This window comes from Petaurus breviceps, unplaced genomic scaffold (assembly GCF_028583685.1).
Source record: "Petaurus breviceps papuanus isolate PSGF00001 unplaced genomic scaffold, PetGlider_PUasm1.0 138, whole genome shotgun sequence".
NCBI classification, from domain to species: Eukaryota; Metazoa; Chordata; class Mammalia; order Diprotodontia; family Petauridae; genus Petaurus; species Petaurus breviceps.
In genome coordinates, this window is record NW_027185694.1 from 31,916,405 (window position 1) to 31,940,875 (window position 24,471).

General features: G+C 37.5%; 1 protein-coding gene across 1 annotated transcript in view; it reads left to right on the plus strand.

Annotated features, from left to right (window-relative positions):
- The window catches only part of GTF3C1 (general transcription factor IIIC subunit 1), a 119,763-nt gene that overhangs the window by 15,527 nt on the left and 79,765 nt on the right, over window positions 1-24,471 (plus strand). Inside the window, exons 2-6 of the mRNA XM_069064139.1 lie at window positions 2,686-2,895; window positions 6,999-7,175; window positions 9,244-9,387; window positions 12,418-12,514; window positions 17,074-17,197. Of these exons, the coding sequence (XP_068920240.1) occupies window positions 2,686-2,895; window positions 6,999-7,175; window positions 9,244-9,387; window positions 12,418-12,514; window positions 17,074-17,197 (752 nt within the window). The remainder of the gene's footprint in view (window positions 1-2,685; window positions 2,896-6,998; window positions 7,176-9,243; window positions 9,388-12,417; window positions 12,515-17,073; window positions 17,198-24,471) is intronic.

Genomic DNA, 24,471 nt, shown 5'->3' on the forward strand with positions numbered 1-24,471 from the left:
GTAGAAGGCCACCTCAGAAAGAGCATTGTCACAACCTGTGGAAGTGGTATCTAGGAGAGGGCAGACAGCAATGTCAAAAAGAACAGGTTGAAAAGGATGAAAGGATTATGAGATTTAATAATAATAGCATTTGCATAGTGCTTTAAGGTTTGCAAAGCACTTGTTATTTCATTTGATTGTGAGAAAGGTACTTTTATTATCCCTGTTTTGTAGATGAATGGAGGCCAAGAGAGGTGAAGTTATTCATCCAGGATTATACAACTAGTAGGTATCAGAGGCAAGATTTGAACTTGAGTCTTCTGTCTCCAGTTCTCACAATCTGTGCACTGCACTACTTAGCTACTATACATTTATTTGGTTGGTTAAAGATCATTGCTGACTTTTTGAGAACTGTGTGAGAAACAAACCTAGCTAAATTCAGAGAACTCCTTTTTTGCAGAATGTTGGCCATTGAACAATGGAAATCCATGACATAGATAAGAATATATAATCGTCTTGTACCCTTATTTGCTTTTGATTCTAAGAATGACAGTTTTTAGATTGTCTGCAAACATTAATTTAAGTATTAGTACTCTTAAAATGAGATACCTGTCCAGTGATTTAGTTAATAAACTGATACACCACTAGAAAAATCGAACCACTTATATATTGACATTTTTGCTTTAGATAAAACCATTGAAAAATTGAAGCTGAATGGCAGGAGAGCTCACAGATTATTCTTGGAGAAGCATATAAAGGCTTGTCAGAGTTAGTTTCACCATGTTCTGAGAGAAACTTAGAAACATAACTTCATGTCATGCTTGGCCACTGTCCCTTATGTTACTCTTTACAAGCATAAATAAATTGATTTACCAGAGTGACAATTGCTGATGTGTCAGTTTGTTTTTGTTTTTTATAGAGGACAAGTAGAAAGATTTTATTAAAAAACAAACTTCTCAAAATTATATCAGTTTATGCTTTAGTACTTAATGATTTCAAGGTAAAGGTGCCAAAGGAGAGAAATATAAGAGATATCTGGGGGGAAATGAAAACACACTTAGTTACTGACTTTTCTTTATAGACTGGAAAACATTAGCAAAATAGCTAACATTTATATAATCCTTTAAGGTTTACAAAGTGCTTTCCTTATGACACTGGTAGAGTAGGTAATACAAATATTATCAGTCCCTACCTGAGGAAGCAGAGGCTCAGATCAGAGAAGTGATGGTCACACAGGCACTAAACTAGCAGAACAAGGATTCCAACTTGGATCATGTGACTTTAAGTACAATTCTCTTTCTACTGTGCTGCTTTTCAGCATAGAGGTGCCAGCCAAAATACTGTGAATGGATGATAGTATAGTGAGAAATACAGGCAAAAGAAGAATCTGGGAAAGCTTTAAAGGAGATCGGTAACCTGGTAGATGGGATACTGTGAGGGAGCTTGGGAGGCACAGGGTTTGGGGGAGAAAATAGTAAGGAGGTAGTTTGGTCAAAAAGGACTAAAATGAACCAAGTTGATCCAGATCTAAGGGAGAAACTTTGAAGGCAGATAAGAAATACTGTGCTCTGGATAATCCTAGTGAGTTGGAGATGGAGTACAGGATTCAGCTAAATTAAACAAGCATTGATTAAGCACCCAATTTATGTAAATCACTGTGTTGGCTACTAGGATAGAGAGGTGGTTTCTGCTGGAGTATCCTTGCCTCTGAAAATGATCTGTACCTAAAGCTACATGGAAAATTGAGTAATCTAACTTTATCTTCTTTATTCAAGTGATGCCCAGATCTTTATGTGCAGCTGAGTCTTTTCTGAGCTCTAATTCTACTTTACTAATTGCCTATTGAATATTTCTAACTGGATATCCCAGAGACATCTCACAATAAAAACATCTCAGTATCTTTTGCTCCAAATCCACCCCTCATTCAAATTTCCCTATTTCTCTATCTGTCTAGGGCGCCATTAACTTTCCTGACTCCCAGGTTCATCTCAGTGTTCTCAGTCACTCACCACATGTGTACAATCAATTGTCATTTCTACTTCCACTACATATCTTCCATTCATCCACTTCTTATTATTCACATAGACAGCACCTTATAGGCAACAGTCTCTCCCCACTCCAGTCTTCCACATAGCTGCCAAAATGATTTTTCTTACCATGGTCATGGTCATGGTCATGTCATGACCATATCATTCCCCTACTCAACTCCACAGTGATGAGCATGAGCTATCTTTCCAGCCTCATTGTGTGCTAATTCCTTTCCTACTCTATATAGTCCAGCCAAACTGGCCTTTCCTGTTCCTTACACATTACACTCTGTTCTCCATATCCATGCCTTCATGTTTGCCATTTCCCATTCTTGGAGTACACTCTTTCACCTTTGCCTTGTCTCTCTTCATTCCAGATTGAACTCAAGCACCTTATACAGAAAAGCCTTACTGATGCCTCCAGTTGTTAGTGTCCTGCTTCTTTAAATGACTGCATTTATTTTGCATATGCTTATATAAATGTTGCCTGCATTGGTAGAATATACATTTCTTGAGAATAAGGCCTATTTTATCTTTGTATTCCCTAGCACTTAACACACTATAACAGTTGCTTATTGATTGATAGATCTACTTGTTCTCCTTTGGAGAATCAGTAGAAAATGTTGAGAGTTCATTTTCTGAAGATCAGCGTGCCTTATTATTTTTGTTTTCATTTTAGGTATGAAGAAATTGACTTTGAAACTGGAATCCTGGAATCAAGAAGAGACCCAGTCCCTTTGGAAGATGTTTATCCCATTCATATGATCTTGGACAATAAGGATGGCATACAGGGCTCATGTCAATATTTTGATAAGAGGATAGATGTTACTGATCAGATTAGGACAGAATCTTTGCAGCCCCGTTGTACAGTAATGGAAGCTTATGAGAGGTAAGCTTTTCTGCTGTCTTTTAATCCTGGGGGGTTTGCTCATTTTTGTTACAAGGAAGTCTTGACACTGTGAACATGTCTTCATTTAAAAAGCAAATTCTTGAACTGGATATATAGTTGGCCAGTAATTCACTACTGCCTCAGATTTTTTTTAACAGTTCAGTTTAGCAAACATCTAGACAGTTTCTCAGGTAAAGGTCTCATATCTCAAATATGTAGAGAACTGTGTCAAATTTACAAGAATATAAGTCATTCCCCAATTGAATAAAATGGTCAAAGGATATGAACAGGCAGTTTTTTGATGAAGAAATCAAAACTATATATAGTCATGAAAAAATGTTCTAAATCACTATTGATTAGAGAAATGCAAATTAAAACAACTTTGAGATATCATCTGTCAAATTGGATAAAATAATAAAGGGGAAAATGACAAAGGTTGGAGGGGATGTGGAAAAATTTGTGAACTGATTCAACCAGTTTGGAGAGCTATCTGGCATTATGCCCAAAGAGTATAAAACAATGTATCCCCTTTGACTCAGCAATACCACTTTAGTTCTGTTTCCCAACGTGATTGAGAAAAAAGGAAAGAACCTGTGTATGTTCTATAACATTTAAAATAACTCTCCTTGTGGTGGCAAAGAACTGGAAATTGAGGGGATGCCCATGAATTGGGGAATGGCTAAACAAGTTGTGGTATATGATTACGATAGAATACAACTGTGCTGTAAGAAATTATAAGCTGGTTGATTTTAGAAAAACATGGAAGGGATTGCCTGAAATAATGAAAAGTGAAGTGAGCAGAACCAAGAGAACAATGTATAAAGTAACAGCAATATTGTTTGAAGAGTAATTGTGAACAACCAAGTTAAAGAGAATTCATCATATCCGGATAAATAAGACAAAGAGTACTAACAGGAGTATCAGGAAAGCCTTTTTTTTTCCATATAAGAGAAAATCAGAATCATACTACACATAGTTTATCTGTTAAAAAAAATGTATATGTATGTGTGTATATGTATATATATATATACACACACACATATATTATGCCTACCCATATACACACATATTTATATTTTTATATATTCATACACACATATATACATATATATATTTTTTTTTAACAGACTTACCTGTCTTATCCTGCTTATCCTCCTTCAAATCTTCTGCTCTCTTCCTTTTAAAAAAATAATAAATGTTTCATTGATGATCTTTTCTTTCTTGTGTCATTGTGATTGTGTAAATAATCCTCCTTGTTCTCCTTATTTCTGTTGATTATATTGTAGTCAGTAATGGATGTACTTTACGTTTGTATATTATTCTTTCAAAACTCTTTTATGTGAATTAGTATGTTCTTTTCCTCCTTCCTCATTTCTTCCCTTGTATATTCCTTTTTCCTTTTCTTTCTCTTCTTTAAACCAATAAAACAGAACATATTCATGCCTAGGCCATGTGTTTGACTGTTTTATCTGACTTTGTGACCCTTGAAAATATTAGGATTCCGAAGAATAGAAAGGGAGAAGGTGTGGAAATAAGCATTTATATATTATATAAATATATAATAGATATATTTATAGAGATATTAGCAGAGATATTAGAGTGGTTTGTCCTTTTCTTCTCCAGTTTATTTTACAGATGAGGAACTGAGGCAAACAGGGTTAAGTGACTTGCCCTGGGTCCCACAGTTAGTAAGTGTCTGAGGCTGGATTTTAACTCAGGTCTTCCTGACTCCAGGCCCAGTGCTTTATCCATAGTGTCACCTAGCTACCCTTAATTCCAAATAGCTTTCCGGAAAATTGAACTAATTCACAACTCCACCAATGGTGTACTTATCTTTCCACAGCCTCTCCCAACACTAACATCTTAGTGAAACAGGATAGAGTAGAGACAGCCCTCACACATGGCAATATGTTTGAGCTGAAGAGGCCTCCAAAGGCTCATATAGCCACCCTCACCAGTCTAGTCATTCAGCTCCTGTTCCCCATGCTTGCAGTACCTTGTGTGACTCTAGTATTATATAACTGAAGTATGTTACAGCACTGCAGGATGTTGGAGCAGAAAAGGGACTTAGAAATCATTTTGACCAGACTCCCTCATGTTATAACCAGGAACCCTAAGACTCAGAGAAAAGTGATATGCTTGGGGTCATGAGATAAACTAATGGAAGAGCCAGGACTAAGCCAGAGGATTCCCAGTGCATTCCTCTTTTTTCATCAGTGAATGAAAAAATTGTGTTTAGCAGTAGCTATTGAATTACTAAATGGTTACTGAGGAAAAGCATTCAAATTAGCCTACCAAAGGCTAATAATCAAATCTAGGCAATAAAAATGACCCCCCCCCCCAACCCACTCAACAATCCTCTTCCCCACCCATATCTTTCTCTCAAGCTTCTTATGTTTTCCAACTCAGTGAACATTTATTGAGTGCCACAGTTTTTATAGGCCCTATGGTAATAGGTTTGGGGGTACAAATCAATAAAATGTGCAGTTCCTTCAAAGATTTATGTAACTTAAAACCAGTAAGTAATAGAGAAAGAATAAGCAGTGTGCTATTAAATATATATGAGTATTTATAAGCCACTGATAAATATGTAAGTGAAGGATAGCATAATTGTTAGATTGAGTCACATGTGACGATGAGGTTTGTGCTTCTTGCTTGGGAAGAGTCTTGAGGAGGAAGAAACAAGCAAATCCAACATAGGAAGAAAGAAAAACTAAGTCCTGAGGGGTAGATGCTGTGGGTGAAGAGACTGAGACAGGGGTGGGGCATGAATCAGCCAACAAGGATTTATTAAGCTCCTTCTATGTCAGGTCCTAAGAATGCAAAAAGACAAAAGGAAAATAGTCCTTGTCCTCAAGGAGCTGACATTCTTTTGGGGGAAATAGCATGTAAAGGCACATAAAGTGTCTACCAAATAAATATAAGGTGACTTCAAGTAGAGGGAGGGCTCGCTAGCAACTCTAGGCATCCGAAAAGGCTTCAGGTAGAAGATAAAGCTTTACCTGAGCTTTGGAGGAACCTAAAGATTCAGCAAGACAAAGATAAAAGAATATATTCCAGGCTTGGGGCATGGCCAGTGCAAAGGCTTTGATATGGAAGATGAAGTGTTTCAGAGGAATAGAGCAGAGGCAAATTTACCTATCCTAAAGGTAGAGAACATGCATGGTGAGGACCAAGTTATAAAGGGCTTTAAATACCAGATAGAGGAATTTTTATTTGATCCTAGAAGCAATAGGGAGCCATTATAGTTTTTGGAGCAAGAGAATACCATGGTAAGACCTGTGCTTTAAGAATATCAGTTTGGCAGCCATGTGGAAGATCAGTTAGAAAGTGGGGAGGGATTTTAGTCATGGCAGCCAGTTAGGGACAGTAAACATAAAGGGCTGCAATTTATGGGTTAGGTAGTGGGACATAAGGCAGACAGAGTAGGAATAAGTAAATTACCAGAAGATTTTCTTATTCAGGATCAGAAGATTATCCAGGCCGTTTTTTAAGTTATACATATACATGTGCTCTTGGTAAAACTCTTATTCATTCAGCAAAATGATGCTCTCAGATGATTTAAGAGACTGGGCAGAGTAGGTACAATCTTCTTATGTGGCATTAAGTTTTAGGGTAATAGTTTCTAAGTTGAAGTTGGTGGTTTTACATTTGTGCCAAGGTGCATTAGTAAAGACTGAAGTTGCAACTGTGAAACCTAAAGTAAGGAATTAGTACTGCTATTGAATTTGTGATCTTCAAAAAGATCAGGAATAATAAGTTATTGTCACATAAAAGGATTTTTTTTTCTAAGTTAGCAGAAGCTCTTGTTTTCTGGCATAGAGAGACAGCGTAATATATACAGGTTGTTCCAAAAGTCATAGTTCAGTTTTAAGCAAATTAAGCTTAATAGCTTAAATTATGTTAACATAAGGGGAGAGACTCTGGAAGCTTAGCTGATTGTTTGAGTGTCATGTTCTTGTAATAAAAAGTCGAAAACAGTTAAAATGGAAAATTGTGCCATCTACACAACACAGATAGAGATGAGCATTTTTAATAACTCCCAAAACATACTTTAAAAACTTTAACTCTTCTTCCCTTTGTTGGTTGTTTTTGATTTACAGATGGGGGAAGAAACTGATCATCGTTGCCTCACAGGATATGCGTTACAGGGCCTTAATAGGCTTGGAAGGAGATCCTGATTTAAAACTTCCAGACTTCTCCTACTGTATTTTGGAGAGGTTAGGCCGAGCAAGATGGCAAGGCGAACTTCAGAGGGATCTTCACAGCAGTGCTTTCAAGTAAGTGAGAGGATTTATTGTTCTGCATCAGCAGAAACCTGATTTTAAAAGGAAAAAAACCCATTGGGTTTATTTAAAAACCAAATGCAAGAGCTTTATGACTGGTCTCTTACTCACTTTGAGTCCGATGTTATGTTGGAATATTTCCTTGGGGGAAATGGGAAAGGTGGTGGAATTGGGCTAGATGACCTCTTTGGTCCCTTCCTACTCTAAATATGTGATTCTGTAGTGATTTTTGTCCTATCCTCAGGCCCCCAAATTCCTTTTCATAATCCCCACATAGGCACATTAGAACCTATACATCTTCCACTGCCTTCTCTACAACCAGAGAGTATGAGTTCCTAAAGGATCTCTGTTCCCACACCACTCTTATCCTCCTTTCTGAACAAGTTGTATAGGAATTGTAGTTGGAAATTGGCCAACTGTGGAAATGACAAATATATATACATTGTCCTCACTGATGATAAATGTCAAGGACATATATATATATATATATATATATAATTTCTGTGAAATTTTAAACATAATTTGGAATGAAAGCTATGACCAAAACATGCCTGAAACATTTTCTCTTCCCTACTTTACCTATTGAATTACTTCCTATTCTTTAAATTTTTTTTAAAAATCTAGCTCAAATGCTGCTTCCTTCAGGAAGTCGTCCTTGATTGCCCTGGTCAGCAACCTCAGATCTCACATATCACTTTGTTTCATAATTCTGTAGTGTATTTATTTTATTTTGCTTTTTGGAGGGGGGAATATAGGGCAATTGGGGTTAAGTGACTTGTCCCAGGTCAAATGGCTAGTAAGTGTTAAGTGTCTAAGGTCAGATTTGAACTCAGGTCCTCCTGACTCCGGGGCCAGTGCTCTATTCACTGCACCACTTGGCCGCAAGTGAATTTTATTTTTTTAATTTTTACTGATGGGATTTTATTATAAGCAAAATTTTCACCACTGCCTCTTCCAGAGAGCCATTTCATATAATGTTTTGGAAGGAAGAAGGAAAGAAACAAAAAAAGAAAGAACTAGCAAAAGTTATCATTATATTGGAAAAGTCTCAAAATATGTGTGGCATAACATACTTTGTGGACCAGCCTGTGAAGGTTTAGGATGGGTATATCTTGTCTCTCTTCTATGGAGCCATGCTTCTCATTTGTAATTTTGCAGCATTCATTTTTAATTCTTTTTTCGGTGGTTCTTTCTTTCATGTCGTTGTAGTCATTGTGTGTTTTGTTTTCTTGCCTTTGCTTCTTTCAGTATCAGTTCATATAGATCTTTCCATGCTTCTTTGCGTTCATCATAATCATCATATCTTAAAAGCACAGTAATATTCCATTACATTTATCTACTGGCATTTGTTTACCTGTTCCCCAGTCACTGGGCATTTACTTTTATTTCTACTTCTTTACTATCACAAAAAGTGCTGCTATGAAGATTTGGGGAACTCTCTTCTTATCAGTGACTTCCTTGATGTATAAACATAGTAGTGGAATCTCTGGGTCAAATGATATGAATATTTTAGGCACTTTACTTTATTCCATATTACTTTCCAAAATGGTTGTACTGATTCACAACCTTTACCAACAATATACTAGTGAGCCTATCTTCCCACATCCCCTCCAGCATTGACTAGTCTCATCTTTTATCATCTTTGACAGTTTCCAGGGTATGAGGTAAAACTTTACTTCAGGGCTGTTTTGATGTATTTCTCTTATTAGTGATTTTGATAGTTTATTATATACGCATATACACATATGTGTATCTCGCTATATATATGTTAATTGCTTGTATAATTTGGATGCCAAACACTTCTCAGAGAAATTTGATACAAAGATTTGTTTCCTATTCTGCCACACTCCTTATCCAAGGTGCATTTATTTTGTTTTCTAATGTATTTTTTGTAAAATAAAGTTACCTACATTGGTGTCTAGATTATTAGCTCCTGGATGTCAGGAAGACAGTCTTAACTTTATATCTTCCCTAGCAGCTAGCCCGGTGCTCTGCATGAAGGCATTTCTATAAATGTGTATTTGATTTAATTATTACCTATTGTTTCTACATTTTCCTCAAGGGTTGATGCAGGGAAACTTCACTACCACAGAAAAATATTGAACAGAAATGGTCTTATTACAATGCAGTCTCACGTTATTCGATTACCAACTGGAGCCCAGCAACACTCAATTCTCCTGCTCCTGAATCGTTTTCATGTTGACAGGTACAGTATGTGTATGTACTCAGTAGAATGTTCAGGTGCAGCCATGTGAACTGAGCCTTTAAAAACCATAAACTAGGTTCTGAGGAGTATTACAATGAATGAATTTGGTATATGGAGAGAATTAATAGTTCTTGACTTGATTCTTCAGCCTGTTGATCATAACATTTATAGATACAGAATCTTGGAAGGGGCCTTAGAAACCATTTAGTCTAACTGCCTATTCCAATCCTTCAGTAACTCTTATCAACAGTTATCCAGCCTCTATTTGAATGAATACTTTCATAGAGAAACATTCAAAATGAGCTTCTCCTCTCACCTCCTCTCTCCTCTTTACTTCATCCTCCATTGTCTCCACTACTCCTGTTTCTGATGACAAGTTAGCCTTTCTCTCTAAGTCCAGTGCCTCTGTGTATATCTTTTATGCCATCTCTTCCCATATTTGGCAGAATGCCCCTACAATCTTGTCCAATCCGTGGCCTGTCTTTAATCTCTCCCTTTCTACTAGCTCTTTTCTTACTGTTTATAAACATGCCTTGGTTTTCCCCATCCTTAAATAACAACAACAATTGACCTATTTGCCCCTTACACTGTTATCCTATACCTCTCTTCCCTTTCACAGGTAAATTCTTAGAAAAAGCTGCTTATTCTTGTTGCCACTACTACTTCTCTACTCAGTTCTTAACTCTTTGCAATCTGACTTTATACTTCAATTAAAGTCCTTCTCCAGAGATACCACTGATGTTTTAATTGACAATTTTGGTAACCTTTTCTCAGTCCCTATTCAGTCCCTCTCTGTAGCATTTGACATCATTAACTATCTTTTCCTCCAGGTGGATACTCTGTCCTCTGGTTTTTTGTTTGTTTATGACAGTACTCAATCTCGCTTCTCCTTCTTGTCTTATTGCTACCTCTCAGTTTTGCTTGCTGGATTGCTGTCCATATATGTTGATATTCCTATTTCTCTGTCCTGGTCCTCCTTTTCTTTCTGTATATACTCTTACTTGGTACCTCATCAGCTCATATGCATTTAATTATCATCTCTGTTCAAATGACTCCCTGATTTGTATATCTGGACCTAGTCTCTTTCCTGAGCTCTAATCTTATATTACCAATTTCCTAATGGGTAATTAAAACTACATGTCCTGAAGGCATTTCAAGCTCTTTGTGTCCATAGCAAAGCTCATTACCTTTCCTCCAAAAAAAGACTTCTCTTCCAAATTTTGCTGATTCTGTTGGGGCACCACTCCCCTTTCAGCTCATTCAATCAATGAATTAGCATTTATTAAGATCTTACTATGTGTAAGGCACTGTACTAGTCACTTAGGATACAAAGACAAAAAATGAATCCCCATTTTCAAGGATCTTACCTTCCAGCATAATCCTAAAAATCAAAGTAATATCTTTTGAGAACAAGAAAAAATGAACAGTCAGCAAAACCAATCAATACTTTGAAAGAATCAAAAAATATATGCAATGTTTCCCACCCATGAAACTCCCAGCTCTTCAGAGGAATATGGGATAGGAATGAGAAAGGGGAAGAGTGGTCTGTGGAGGATATTTTTATTAATGCTTACTAAAGTAATAATAGCTTTAGGGGCAGATTTATTATGACACTTGCTTTGTGCTGAGATTGTAGCCAACATTTTTCTTTTTCTTTTTTGAAAGATCCATTATTTGATTGATATAGATACTCCCTTCACTCATATAGATGTTAGCTGCTCTCATGAAGGTATGGAGACCTACCTTCTTTTCCTCTGTTATGCTTGTCTGTGTTTTCCTGTAAAACCTCCATCATCAATAAGAAATTCTTCTTTCATTTAAACCTTAATCCCTAACACCTTCATACAAACTGCTCATAAGACCTCACCATTTTAACTGGTGCAATTGGTTTTTTGAAGTATAGAACTTTACTTTATCCCTATTGAATTTCATTTTATTCACTTGAGCTCTCCTAGTGTTTGGAGATCTTTTTGAATCTTGATTCTAGTCATCCAACATAATAGATATTACTACTAGCTTTGTGTAATCTGCATATTTGATTAGTATGTTTTCATATATTAGGCAGCTGTCAGATTCTTGTTACTAGACTCACAGCTGGTGCTACTGTAAGGATGATTTATGGCCCTTCATGAGACTGCAAATCCTTGCAGCAGTAGAAATGGAAGCTGAAAGTGGGACTTCTGCTCTGCACCTATTAAATGTGCTACCCCTTCTGCCCAAGAGTACCAGAATTCAGCATTTACTAGGGTTGCACATTGCAACACACCAGTCCTGACTAAAATGGAATTAAACAAGGTTTTATTTTTTTTCAAAGGAGCCCACGGTTCTTTTTAGGGAACATCTTACAGTATTTATTCTCCTTTGGAAATAATTGTAACATTCTCATTTATGTTAGATATATTTCGCTTTGATGTAGTCAAGAAGAAAGAGTATATCAGCAAACCCAAAAGACAAGTTAATAGAGTAGAGGTCAGGTCTTCTCACTCCTACATGCTCTGTTCAATCACATAGCTCTCCATAATATCCTGCAAAGAATTTGGTAATCGTCTTTGTCATTATGGGTTAATATTTCTTGAGTCACCTGCATGGTGGCCTTATTAGGACATAAGGAAGGATTGTTGCTGTTCCTTCAGATCTTATAGGCTAAGAGCTCCAGGATGTGAGAATTTGTATTCTTAACCCGACACCTTTTCTTAGCCGGAGCCCAAGTTCCTTAAATCAGAGTGCTTCATAAAACTGGGCATACACAGATATACATATTCTTAAGGAGCTACACAATCTCTTTAAGCCCTGCTTCTGCCACTGACTGATTGTGTGACCTTGAAAAGTATTTTTATCCTCTGGACCTCAGATTTCTTTCAGATGTCAGACCAAGTGATCTCTAAGGTTCCTTTCAACAGTAATATCCTAGGATCCTAAGACTCTATATATGTATGTTTACACACACAATTCTTGAACAGCAATCTTTAAAAATACAGATGGCCTATGACAATGGAACTGAAAATGGCAAATTGTCTGCTTTTATCATAGGAGAAGTAAATATGACATCCTTATGGAGAAGCTTTCTGCAATGCTGAGCATTCGAACTAACCAGATGGAGACATTAGGATGCCTGAGGGAGGAACTGGTGAGACACTCAGTGGTTTTCCTGTGCTTGTGCTGTGCTGAATTTAATCTGCACATAATTATTGTGCGAGGAGCTTAGGTTTGGAGACCTCTGTTTCTCTAAGCATAGAGTAAATTAATCACAAATGGAAACCTAAAGGCTATGTTATAGGCTTGAACAGCCCTGGGTTTGGGCTTTTTCTTTTTCTTCTCTTTGCAACAGAAATGAAAAAGTACTTTGTCCTTCCTTTGAACTCTGCTTGGATTCTGTAGATTCTTGAGCAGACTTAAGTTTTTTTATTGGATTTTGTTGCAAGCTGTGTTCAGAGAAACCACATGGAAATGGCATATGAAGTTCAAGTTAGCTTTTACATTCCATCTTTCTGTTTTGTTGGTAATAGTCTTTCATGGAAATGTCTTGGTTTACAGGCCTGGGGAGGGAAGTAAAAAGTGAAGGGTGGGAAAATGGTTGCCATTTTGGTCATTCTATAAAGCAGTGTTATGTAGTAAAAATAGCACTAGCCTTAGAGTTGGGAGACCTGGGTTCTGATCCCAGCTTTGACACTTTCTAGCTGTATGACCATGAGCAGATTGCTTCATCTGTAAAATGAGGCCAATACTATTTGTGCTTCAGCTGCATCCACATGGGGTGATTGTGAAGAAGTGCTTTGTAAATTTCAATGTTACTATAGAAATTTATATTCTTATCTCTATAGATTCCAGAAAAGCAAGACTGGGGAATGATAATTGACATTTAAGTAGCACATTAAGACTTTACAAAGTGGGTTTTTTTTCACATATTCTATTTTGATTTCGATAATGACAACATCCCTGTTAAGTTCTATAGGTAGAATTATCTCTTTTTACAAATAAGGATACTGAGACTCATAGAAGAGGAAGTGACTTGCCATGTTCACACAATTAGTACACATCTGTGGCAGAATTTTAACCCAAATCTTTCCTGATTCTAAATCCAGTGCTCTTTCCACTGAAGGAAGGAGACTTGGGAAGCTACTGCCCACCCAGTATGATTTTTCATTACTTCCATATTATCAGTTTTGGACAAAAGAGATGCTGTATTGGAAAGAGAAGACAATCTAGGCTATTATGTGTATAACATTATAGTTTCAAACCTAAGCAGAACCTTACAAGATTATCTAATGCAGCCTTTTTGTTTTACCAGTGAGGAATATAAAGATGTAAAGGAATGTAGAGATGTAAACTAACTTGCCAAAAGTCACATATGCAGCCAGAATTGGAACTTTGGTCCTCTGGCTCTAAATCCAGTGTCATTACTATTGCACTGCCGAAAGTCATATCTTAAACTTTATTTTTAGAAAAGTTAGAGAAAAGTATTTTAGAAAAGTAAACAGTGTTGTAAAAATTAAATGATCTTTGTTTCTAATGTGATCTTCTATCCTTGTGATCTGTAATGCTCTGTATTGGGCTGTATCAACTGAATCATCCTGTAGTTTATTTCCCTGGAATGAAGGAATTCCTTTTTCAGATCTCATCTAGTCAAACTCTGCAGTTATTTGGTATTAAAGACACACATAGAAATCTGAAAGTGGAAAAAGCACTGCTTGGATTTGGTTCGTTTTTGTCATTTGTCCCTTACTGACTTTGAGACCATAAAAGGGAGGAAAGAAAGAAGTGAGCATTTATTAAGTTCCCACTGTGTGCCAAGCACAATTTGAAGCACTTTACAGATTTATCCCATTTGATCCTAACAATAACCCTGGGAGGTGGGTGGTGCTGTTATTATCATCTCCATTCTACAGTTGAGGAAGCTGAGGCAGACAGGTGAAATGACCTGCCATGGGAGACATAGTTACTATGTATCTGAGACTAAATTTGAACTCAGGTCTTCTTAACTCCAGGCCCAGCTGTCTCTCTGCTATACCTATGGGCAAATCATTTTCTCTGGGCCTATTTTCTTATTTGTTAAATGCTGGGGTTGAACTAAATACTCTCTAAGGACTCTATCAGCTCTAAATCCATGTTCCTATGAATGAGAAAATCCTATTTGCCTTCCTTTTACAATACAGTATCTATTCTACAATACTGACGATTAGGAAATGATGAAAAATTAGATTGGGCAGCAGGTGCTTCTCTTCTTCAGTGGAAAGAACACTAGGCTTAGAGCTAGGAAGATCCTGCCTCAGATCCTCAGTAAGTCACTCTTTCTGGGTCTTGCTTTCCTCATTCATCAAATGGAATTAGACTCAAGGTGATCTCTAGGTTCCTCCCAGCTCTAGGTTCTTTTGTTCCTGGGATGCAACTTAAAGAGTGCCTCAAGTTTGAGAAGCATCCCAGCGAATTAGGAAAGGAGGGTTTGTCAAACTTCTTACCTCTCTCTCATTGTAGACTCCTAAAAGTCAGGAACTGTGTCATTTCATTCCTGTTCCATGGTACTTGGTACACAACCACATGCCGTCGATGGGGAGTTAATTTATGCCTGTCCATCGGCTTCCTTCAGATACATAGATTAGCAAAGATGCACAGTCTACAAATCACCAGTGGGTTTGTTAAACCATATGTACACCATCATTGTTATTGCTCTAGCCACATGTTCGCCATTCCCAGAGGTAGAAAACCAGCCAATGTAAGAGGGTGTCAGCCTCTTTCAACATGTGCAGCAGCAACTTTGCAAGTGTTTTCCTTCCCTTCTTCAGACTCATCCCATCCTTTTTTAAACAGATAGCAACACAGCTTAACTAACAGCACACAGTAGATTGTACCTTTTGTTGTTCCATGCTTAACATGTAAATCTTATAACTTCTATACTTCACTGAATTAAATGTGTAGACTGTCAGACCCTCTACACTTGGCCTTGGTAACCCAGAAACCAAATAGTCACCATCTTTCTTATAGATTTCTACTTGCCAGGTGAGTAGCTTCCAGTAAAAGAAGCACTTTCAATTTTCTTGGTGTGAGGATTCCATCCACTGGTGCAGCTGCCACCATGTGCCTAAATTAGAGACTTAGAGAGTAGCACAAACCTTGAGCAGGTAAATGGCCCCACCTTAGCTTACATAGCTGCTTAGTGAGGCATTCACAAAAGTTCTTCTAGGCTCCAAGTCATTCATTCTTTCCACTACACAGCCTGGCCTTTCAATTTTACATCAACAGCCATATTTTTGGTCATTTTGAAAATTTTAGAATCACAGAATTTGAGACTTGGAAGTGTCTTTAGAGGTCATCTAATTAGTGTATCACAATGGAAAGAGCACTAGCCTTGAAGTCAGTAGGCCTGCCTTTTGGTCCTGGCCCTACTGCTGATTTTCTCACTTTTTTGGGACTCAGTTTCTTTGTTTGTCCAATAAGAGGACCAGGCTTTTTCTTTTTTTTTTTTTTAAACAGTTGGTGTTAAGTAACTTGCTCAAGGTTACACGGCCAGTTATTTCTGGGTGTGGTGCTAAGTATCTGAGCCCGAATTTGATCCCCAGGTCATCCCAACACTAGAATCAGTGCTTTTACTTGCTGAGCCACCTGGCCGCCCTTAAGCAATTGGGGTTAAGTAACTTGCTCAAGGTTACATGGCCAGGTGTTTCTGGGTGGGTGCTAAGTGTCTGAGCCCGGGATTCGATCACCAGGTCATCCTGACACTGGAGCTGGTGCTCTTACTCACTGTGCTACCTGGCCACCCCGACCAGGCTTTTTCTTCAAGGTGCCTCCCAAATCTAACACCTTCTGGGATCCTGTCCTGCATTCTAGCCTCCATTCTGCAACAACTCTGATGAATATAACCTCAGGATCTGGCAGTTCGTGAGTCAGCCAAACAGAATTGCTTACAGTTGAGTGATCCAATGTATTGTGTATTTTAGAGAGGCCACAGAGCAGAACAGAGGGAAAACTGGCCTTGGAGACAGAAGGTCTGGATTCTTAACCTGCCTTATGATGTATCCTGGCTTCTGACTCAGCCTCTCCAGGCCCCAGGCAGCGCTCAAACGTTATAAGTGGCAAAGCAGTTTGTTAGTTTCTTAATATTGTTAGACGGTGTTTTCTCCTTGGAAGTTCCATACACCAGTGAAATCATAGAATCGGCTAAAAAAAAAAGTTCACAACTGTATTTTGACTGCTCATGCACTCCATTCCACTGTTCAGTATGGCACTTTTTAAAAAAAAAATACTTTTGGTGATTATATGGAGAATATGTTGAGAAGTTGGTGATTTGGATCCCTGTTAAAGATTTGTCATTCCTGGGGCAGCTAGGTGGCATAGTGACTAGAGCACCAGCCCTGGAGTCAGGAGTACCTGAGTTCAAATATGACCTTAGACACTTAACACTTACTAGCCATGTGACCTCAGGCAAGTCACTAATCCCAACTACCCTACCTTCCACCCTCCAAAAAGCAAAAAGAAAATATATATATTTCCCATTCCTTTTGGGTAATCATTATCTCGTAGCTTCTAAAAATGTTCATAATCCTTTTTTGTCTTCGCCAAGTTCTCTGATGGCACAAAACTGTGGTAACCTGAATTATATTTAAATTAATTCCATTCTGGACTTGTGCTCATTTGTCTGTTACAGATCATCTCATTACTCCTTCATGCTGACTTTGAATTTTATTTTGACAGGGTCTCTGTGAAAGAACATTTAAGCGCCTTTATCAATATATGCTGAATGCTGGCCTAGCCAAAGTCGTCTCAGTCCCTTTACAGGAAATTCACCCCAACAGTGGACCTTGTAAAACCAAAAAAGGTAATGATCGTGTTAGACTCATGTCCTGTCACTTTGGGGAATATCCAAGTTCATAAGGGATATATGTGGTCCATTACTGAATGTCCTGGAAGATAATAAACTCGTTGACTCTTTGGCATGATACCCTCATTCTGCAGTAAAGCAGTAAACCCTTTTTGTCTATCTTGACTTCTTTCCTTTAAAGAGGGTCATTGATAACTCTCAGGTCAGGAGTAAGGATAATTTTTTCATCCAGGGTTCAGCAGTTCAAGTAAGGGCTTGCCTTCATCAGTTAAGCCTGCAGTTTTTAACCTGTTAAATTTTTCTCCTTCACTCCCCTTTGCAGAAACACATTTCTCCCGGTTGAGCTTTCCTGTTAAACTAGTACATTAAAATTTGTCCTCTAGTCTAGCTTCAGAACCTTCCCAATAGGGCAAAATAAAATTATACAGTTATCAGTGTACTTTTCTCAAGATTTCAATTTACCTTGTTTGCACAATTCAGATTTATTCTTTTCCATGAGCGATATCAAGGAATGAAGAATTACAGAAAAATTAAACAAATAGATGAACATTTCTTCATATGTTGCAGGTGTACCTACTTTAAGTAGCAGTTGTGTTCATGAAAAGTTGCATTTAAATCATTTTTATAGATTGAATTTTATTTTAAGTGCTGCAGGGAAAGATGTAGTCTATTTTTTTTTTAAAGTAAAGAATGCCTTGTAATGCAAATAAACACTGTGTATTTTGTCAGCTCTGCAAGTTTGTATTTTCACGTGTTGATGGTGCACACCTGTGTTTAGAAAAGAAAAAAACTAGAAGCTACTCAAACAGTCATAGGTTGGAAGTCCTTAAGAACTTTAATCCAACCTTCTCATTGTATAAATGAGGAAACTGAGGCCCAGACATGGTAAGTCAAAGTGACCTGCCTTATGTGGCATTTGTTTTTCATCTCTTAATACACTTAAATTCTTTTGTATTATAGTTATCTAACTTTGTATCATATCTTTGTACTAGACTGAGTACTTCATGAGGTCAACGACCCTTTCTTATCTAAAATTTGAATCTCTCCCAGTTCCTAGGACACTGCTCTGCACACAGCAGGTACTTAATAAATGTGCATTGGGTCGAATTGAAGGGATTTGTCCAAGCTCAGGCAAAAGGAGTTGTAGATCTGGGATACTGATTCAGGCCTTTTGAGACACATGCCTAGGTGATTCCCACTGCACTGGTGGGGAGGGTAAGATATTTGGCATAGTCCTTATAAGGTTGCCCTGATCTCCTTCATAGCGAATACCTCATAAGCAGACACTGCCATAAAGTTAGGATTCTTCACTGGGATGACAGTCACCCATTTTAAGCATGATTTCTAGGATACTGACTGCTACTTGTTACTCTTAGTTCCCCTAATATCATATTCTGTAAAACCAATAACATCATTAAGTGAAGTATGCATATATAGGCTCAGTTCTTGCTCTAGAATATGATTATAATGGAAGCTTTTAAAAGTGGGATATTCTGTCACTTATTCATGACATTGAAGAGTTTGCTGCCTGTTGAATTTTCAGTACTAGTGATGTGATCACACTGAGTCACATTAAATCACACACGTGATCACAATGAATCATGCTGTCACACACTTTTGCCTCTCCCCCCCTTGTGACTAATGATATTCTTTTGGGATGTTCCTGAACACAGAAGTTAAACGTGTGACAATTAATTTAACACTCTGCACCAACCAACTAGGGTGCACAGACTGCAAAATCCTTTTTCTCTCAATATCCTTGATTCTTCTTCAGCTGATCAATAATTTCACGTATGTGGATGCCTCCATCAATAATGGTGGATCATAATCTGTCTGTGTGACTCTTGGCAGTGTCCTTCCCTAGATCTGCTATGGGGGGGTGGGGGAGTGTCTAACCAGTATGCTCAGGGCCTTCCTTTAGATCACTTGACATTGCCTGAAGACTGATAGAATAAGCTGGATAAAGATCAGTTATCTTGCACTTGTAATGTATGACTGGTCCACCTTTTTTTCCAGTCTTACATTTTTCTGATAATATCCTTTCTACCATTTCTACATAAATTTTTATTTGGAATATTACAGCCTGTTCACAGCTACCATGCACGTCTTCATTGTCCTTTGGTTGATTTTTAAAATTAATTCTTTCAAAATTGTGACATTCCATGAATCATGACAGACAACATCACCAGAAGAATATTGGTGTTATAAACATGATGGGGGGCGGCCAGGTGGCTCAGCAAGTAAGAGCACCGGCCCCCAGTGTCAGGATGACCTGGGGGATCGAATCTGGGCTCAGATACTTAGCACCACACCCAGAAATAACTGGCCGTGTAACCTTGATCAAGTTACTTAACCCCAATTGCTTAAAAAAAAAATGATGGACCTTTATTTTAGGGAGAAACTCAGATTTATTAAAAGAATTTCAATTTTCCATAGGTCATCCAACTTTTTTTTTTCATTCTTCAGTTTGGGATCCAGTTCATTGTCTATTTGCAGTGGAGGGAAAAAATAAGTTTAAGAGAAAGCTTCCCAAATACTAAAAATACAGTATCCAAAAAGTACTTAAAGATGAAAGAGGATACATCTTTTTAATAAATTTTTGCATACCTTTTCTGTTTTTTGTCTGTTATCCTTCTTTCTGTTTCATCCTTAAATACCTTTTAGATAATTTTGGGTCTCTCACGAAGCCTTCTTTTAAAACTTGGTTTTTTTTTCCCTCTATTACTTCTTACTGTTTTATGAGATGAGAGTTGTTTATAATCTTCTATCATCCACTTCTATGAAGTTTTGCAAATAAGTTTATAGCCTATACTGATAATTGTCATTGGTTGCTATATTTTTCTACTTAACAAAGAGAATAAATGTTTACTGGTTAGGAACTTTTACAAACTCTTTGGTGTTTTCATTATAGCAGCTGATTTTTATCACTTAAATTCTTTAGGAAATATTTATAATCTATGCTGTCCATTCATTCCTCTATCTATTTCTCTTTTTTTTTCTTTTTGGAGGGGAGAAGGCTAGGCAATTGGGGTTAAGTGACTTGCCCAGAGTCACACGACTACTAAATGTTAAGTGTGTGAGGATGGATTTGAACTCAGGTCCTCCTGATTCTAGGGCCAGTCCTCTAATTCACTGCAGCACCTAGCTGCCCCCATTTCCCATTTTTTGGTGAATTTAAATTCAGCAGCTCATTTAAATAGGTCAAATTGGAATTGTTGACTTGCATGTCATATCTTTTTCTCACTTTTGTTCTAGTTTTGTATTAATTCTGAAATAAATCAGCGGGCTAGCCATACACAGACAGCTGATTCAATAATGACCTCTGAGTAGATTGTAATTGTTGTTTCTTGCCCAATACCATTCAACTCTTCTGAAAGAAAATATTTATGATATATAAGTGTGCAGTACCAGTATAGGCTATAAACTTTTAGCCTTTCTCATTTCTTACTCCTGAACCTTATATTTTGCCATCCTCGCCAAGCCAACTTTTGTATTTAAATCAATGAGTATTAAAACATATGTTGTTTTATCAAAACATTATCAAATTCTTCATAACCTCACCCTCCTCATTCTCTATAGCAGATGTTTTTCTAAAGTTGCCCTATTTTTTTAACAGTGATACTTTTGCAGATGTTTATCATGAGCATCTCTATCCAAGGTGACCAAATATCTCATAAAATGTTATTTGTTGTTGCCTCTGGATACAATAAAAACAACCTTGCCAACTTCATTTTTGATTTCTTCAGGAACAACCAGTGAGCCAACTTTTCATTTAGCTATTACTACATTGGAGTTTCTAGTTTCATTTGTCATGAGACTGTAATGATCCGTACAATTCTGTATCTCCAGTAATATGTCCACTTGTTGATCATCACACAAGGATTTTATATTTAAAATACCAGTAATTAAATTAACATTTTTGGATGGTCTAAAAATTTTGTGATTTTCTACTTCTCTGCCAATATCACTTTAGAAGTTAAAAGTGGGGGCAGCTAGGTGGTGCAGTGAATAGAGCACTGGCCCTGGAGTCAGGAGGACCTGAGTTCAAATCCAGCCTCATACACTTGACACACTTAATAGCTATGTGACCTTGGGCAAGTCACTTAACCCCAATAGCCTTTCCTTCCCCCCTCAAAAAAAAAAGTTAAAGGTGGATGCATAGTATTGAGTACTATTTTGATTCATGAATTACCATGGCCAATGAATTTATCACCAGATGGCCAGCCTAATATTGATAAGCCTTTCCATACTTATCTAGGCAAGCCCTAAGAAAACAGAAATAGTTTGTTGCTAAGATTATATTTCTAGCTTTTCTAGTTTGATAGAATCTGGCAAAGCTTTGATCTTGTTGGTATACACATCAAGAACCTGGTGTTACCTCTATGTCCCAATAAAGTCACCACATAAGATTTTGTGGATGCTCCATCTTTGTCATTTGACCTAATAAGAATAACTGTTTAGTATAATGTGTATATAATAATACATATAGTATATATGTTTAAATATAATAATTAAAGTGCTTTTTCTACAACAATAATCCTGAAGTGTAAGTAGCACAAATGTTACTATTCTCATTTTATAGATAAGAGATACTTAAATGGCATTCCTGGGGTCGCACAGTAAGTATTAGGGCCAGCATTGGAACCCAGAGCTCCTTTACTCCAAATTTAGTTCTCTTCCAGTGATGTCCTAGATTTCTACTTTTAACCAGATCCATACCATAGCATTCAGGATAAAAACAGTCAAATCCATCACCACAGGTGGTCAGAGGTCAGAACAGTCTAGATTTGTTCTTCAAAAAGCAATTTCCTAACTATTTCAACAGCAGTGTGATTTTCTAAGCAGGGATCCAGTCCTTAGAGTGGACTCAAATAGAGACCAAAGTTTCTGCAGATGGAAGCAGGAAGTCTGGGGTTCACTCCCAGCTTTTATGCTTAGTAGCGGAATAAACTCTAGGCAAGTCACCAAAACTCTCACAACCTTGGATTTCTCATCTGTAAAAACTGGGGTAATAATAATCCTTGTGCTGCTTACTTTAGGGGTGAGAGAAATCACTTTGTGAAGCACAAAGGGCCATATTAATATAAATTGTTATTAGCACCATTATATTGATTTAAGATTTTTAGCAAGCAGATAAGAAAGCTAGCTCCCATTTGTGCCATGCTTTTGAATTTGCAAAGTGTCTTCCTAACAATCCCCTGAGAATTAGAGTATAAGTTTTGTCATTCCCATTTTATTAAAAAAAAAATGAAACTGAAGACCAGAGCAGTGAAGTAATTTGTGGAGCCATAGTATAGCTCAAGGCTTTGAATTCAAAGTCTAGTATTTTTTCCACTATACTATGTCAAGGTAACATCTGCATAGCACTCTGCCAATATCAGCCCTTCCACAATATGGGATTGGCTTCATGCAAAAGATACCTTACTAGCCCTGTTTCTGTTTTCTCAACTATCCATGTTCGACAATAGCATTCCCCTTGTTGTCTCAATGATAAAAGACTCCAGCTAAGATTTTCTTTTTAAGGGGGAGAATACTTTTAACTTTTTAGCTACATATTGAGGGAAGCGACACAATACTTTCTCTGACATAGAGAATTTTCTGTAGAAAAAAGCTTATTTCATGTAGCCCTCAGGGGAATCTTGTCACTGTTCTCTCACAAGCATTTTGCAGTATTTCAATTTTACAAATGCATAGGTCCCATATGATTCATGAAGCCAGCAGTATGCATTTCTCAGCTGCTTTTTTGATCCAACTTAAAATGGATTCTGCATTGGAGGGCCTTTCAACTCCCTCTTTCCCCCAGTTCAGTCACAGCCTGGAAGACGATCAACCAGTTTGCTGAAATCTGTCCCAAACTATACATTTCAATAATTCAGCTCATACTATGGCGAAAAAAACTCATAATATGTTGACCAACCTTTTTATGATGAGTTTTTCTTTGCTTACATAGTAGGCTTTTCATGGGATAAGGGACATGGGGTGTTAAGTCCTTCCTCAAAATCTTTCCATTCTGGTGGGACCTGTTAGAGCTCAGTCCCTCTGTCATGGTCTTTGAAAATTGAAGGTGACTATCACTCCACGATGAGCCAGCCATCAGAAGAGGGCTTCAGTGATGTCACTAATATAGCTAATAGGACAAAAGAAGTTTTATTTGAAGGCTGACAAGAAAATAAAATGACTGGCTGAACTTTGTATAGTTTTTACTATTGACTTCTTTCACTCCCAAAATAATAGGTATTCACTTTTTCACTCATAGTTCTTTAACCAAGTAGTTTCTGTTAGAAACCTGATACAGAAGCCTTATTCATGCAAAGCTCACAATTGAGCAGTGCTTACAATGATAGACTCAGTTCTATATAACAATGTATGTTAAGTACTTGTTTACTGGCTTCTTGTGCTAAATGCTTCAGGAGAATTTGTGGACTTTGAGCAGAACTTTGACCCAGAAAGAGTTATTTTTTTTTGTGCTCAACATTCAACACTTATTGTTTCCATATATTTAAAGCACAGAATGTTTGTGGTAGAAAGGACCTTAGAGGGCTGTTAGGCCTATGTCCTTATCTCAAAATGAAACCGTAACGGAGGTTCAGAGAGGTCATACAGCTGTTAGTAGAGCCAGCAATAGAGTCCAAGGCTCCTGATTCTTAATCCACTTCACTTTGTTCTATACTATGAAGTTGTTTGGATTTCCCCAAGACTGAGTTTTTAGGAAAAATTATATCAGAGCCTAGTCATATTCTCCAGTTACTTGGGTAGCAACTGTATTCTAGAAAGTGCTTCAGAATCAAAATGCTTGAGAAGCAGCATAACATAATTGAGAGGAGTCAGAAAAACCTGGGTTCAAGCTCTGCCCCTGACACACACTGATAGTGTGAACTCACAGACCATTTATCTCTCAGTGCCTATAGATGAATCGTAATCAACTTTGGTTTTTTTTTCACAGCAAGAGATCTCTTTACAGATAAAATAATTTGATATATTTTGAAATATAGTTTTCAAAATATTGAAATGAAACAATTTAGTACCGTGTTTCCCCGATAATAAGACACTGTCTTATTAAATTTTTTTTTTTTTTTTGGAAAGAAAAACACCAGAGGGCTTATTTTCAGGGGAGGGCTTATGTTGTCCTGCCTCAGCTCTCCTCCACGGCACTGCTCTCAATGGCGCCAGCAAGCAAATCACTGGGGAAGAACAGGATGACGCGCTCACTGCTGCAGCTCTGATTGGATGCAGCTTGGAGCGCGGCGTGCCGTTTCACCCGGGGGGGGGGG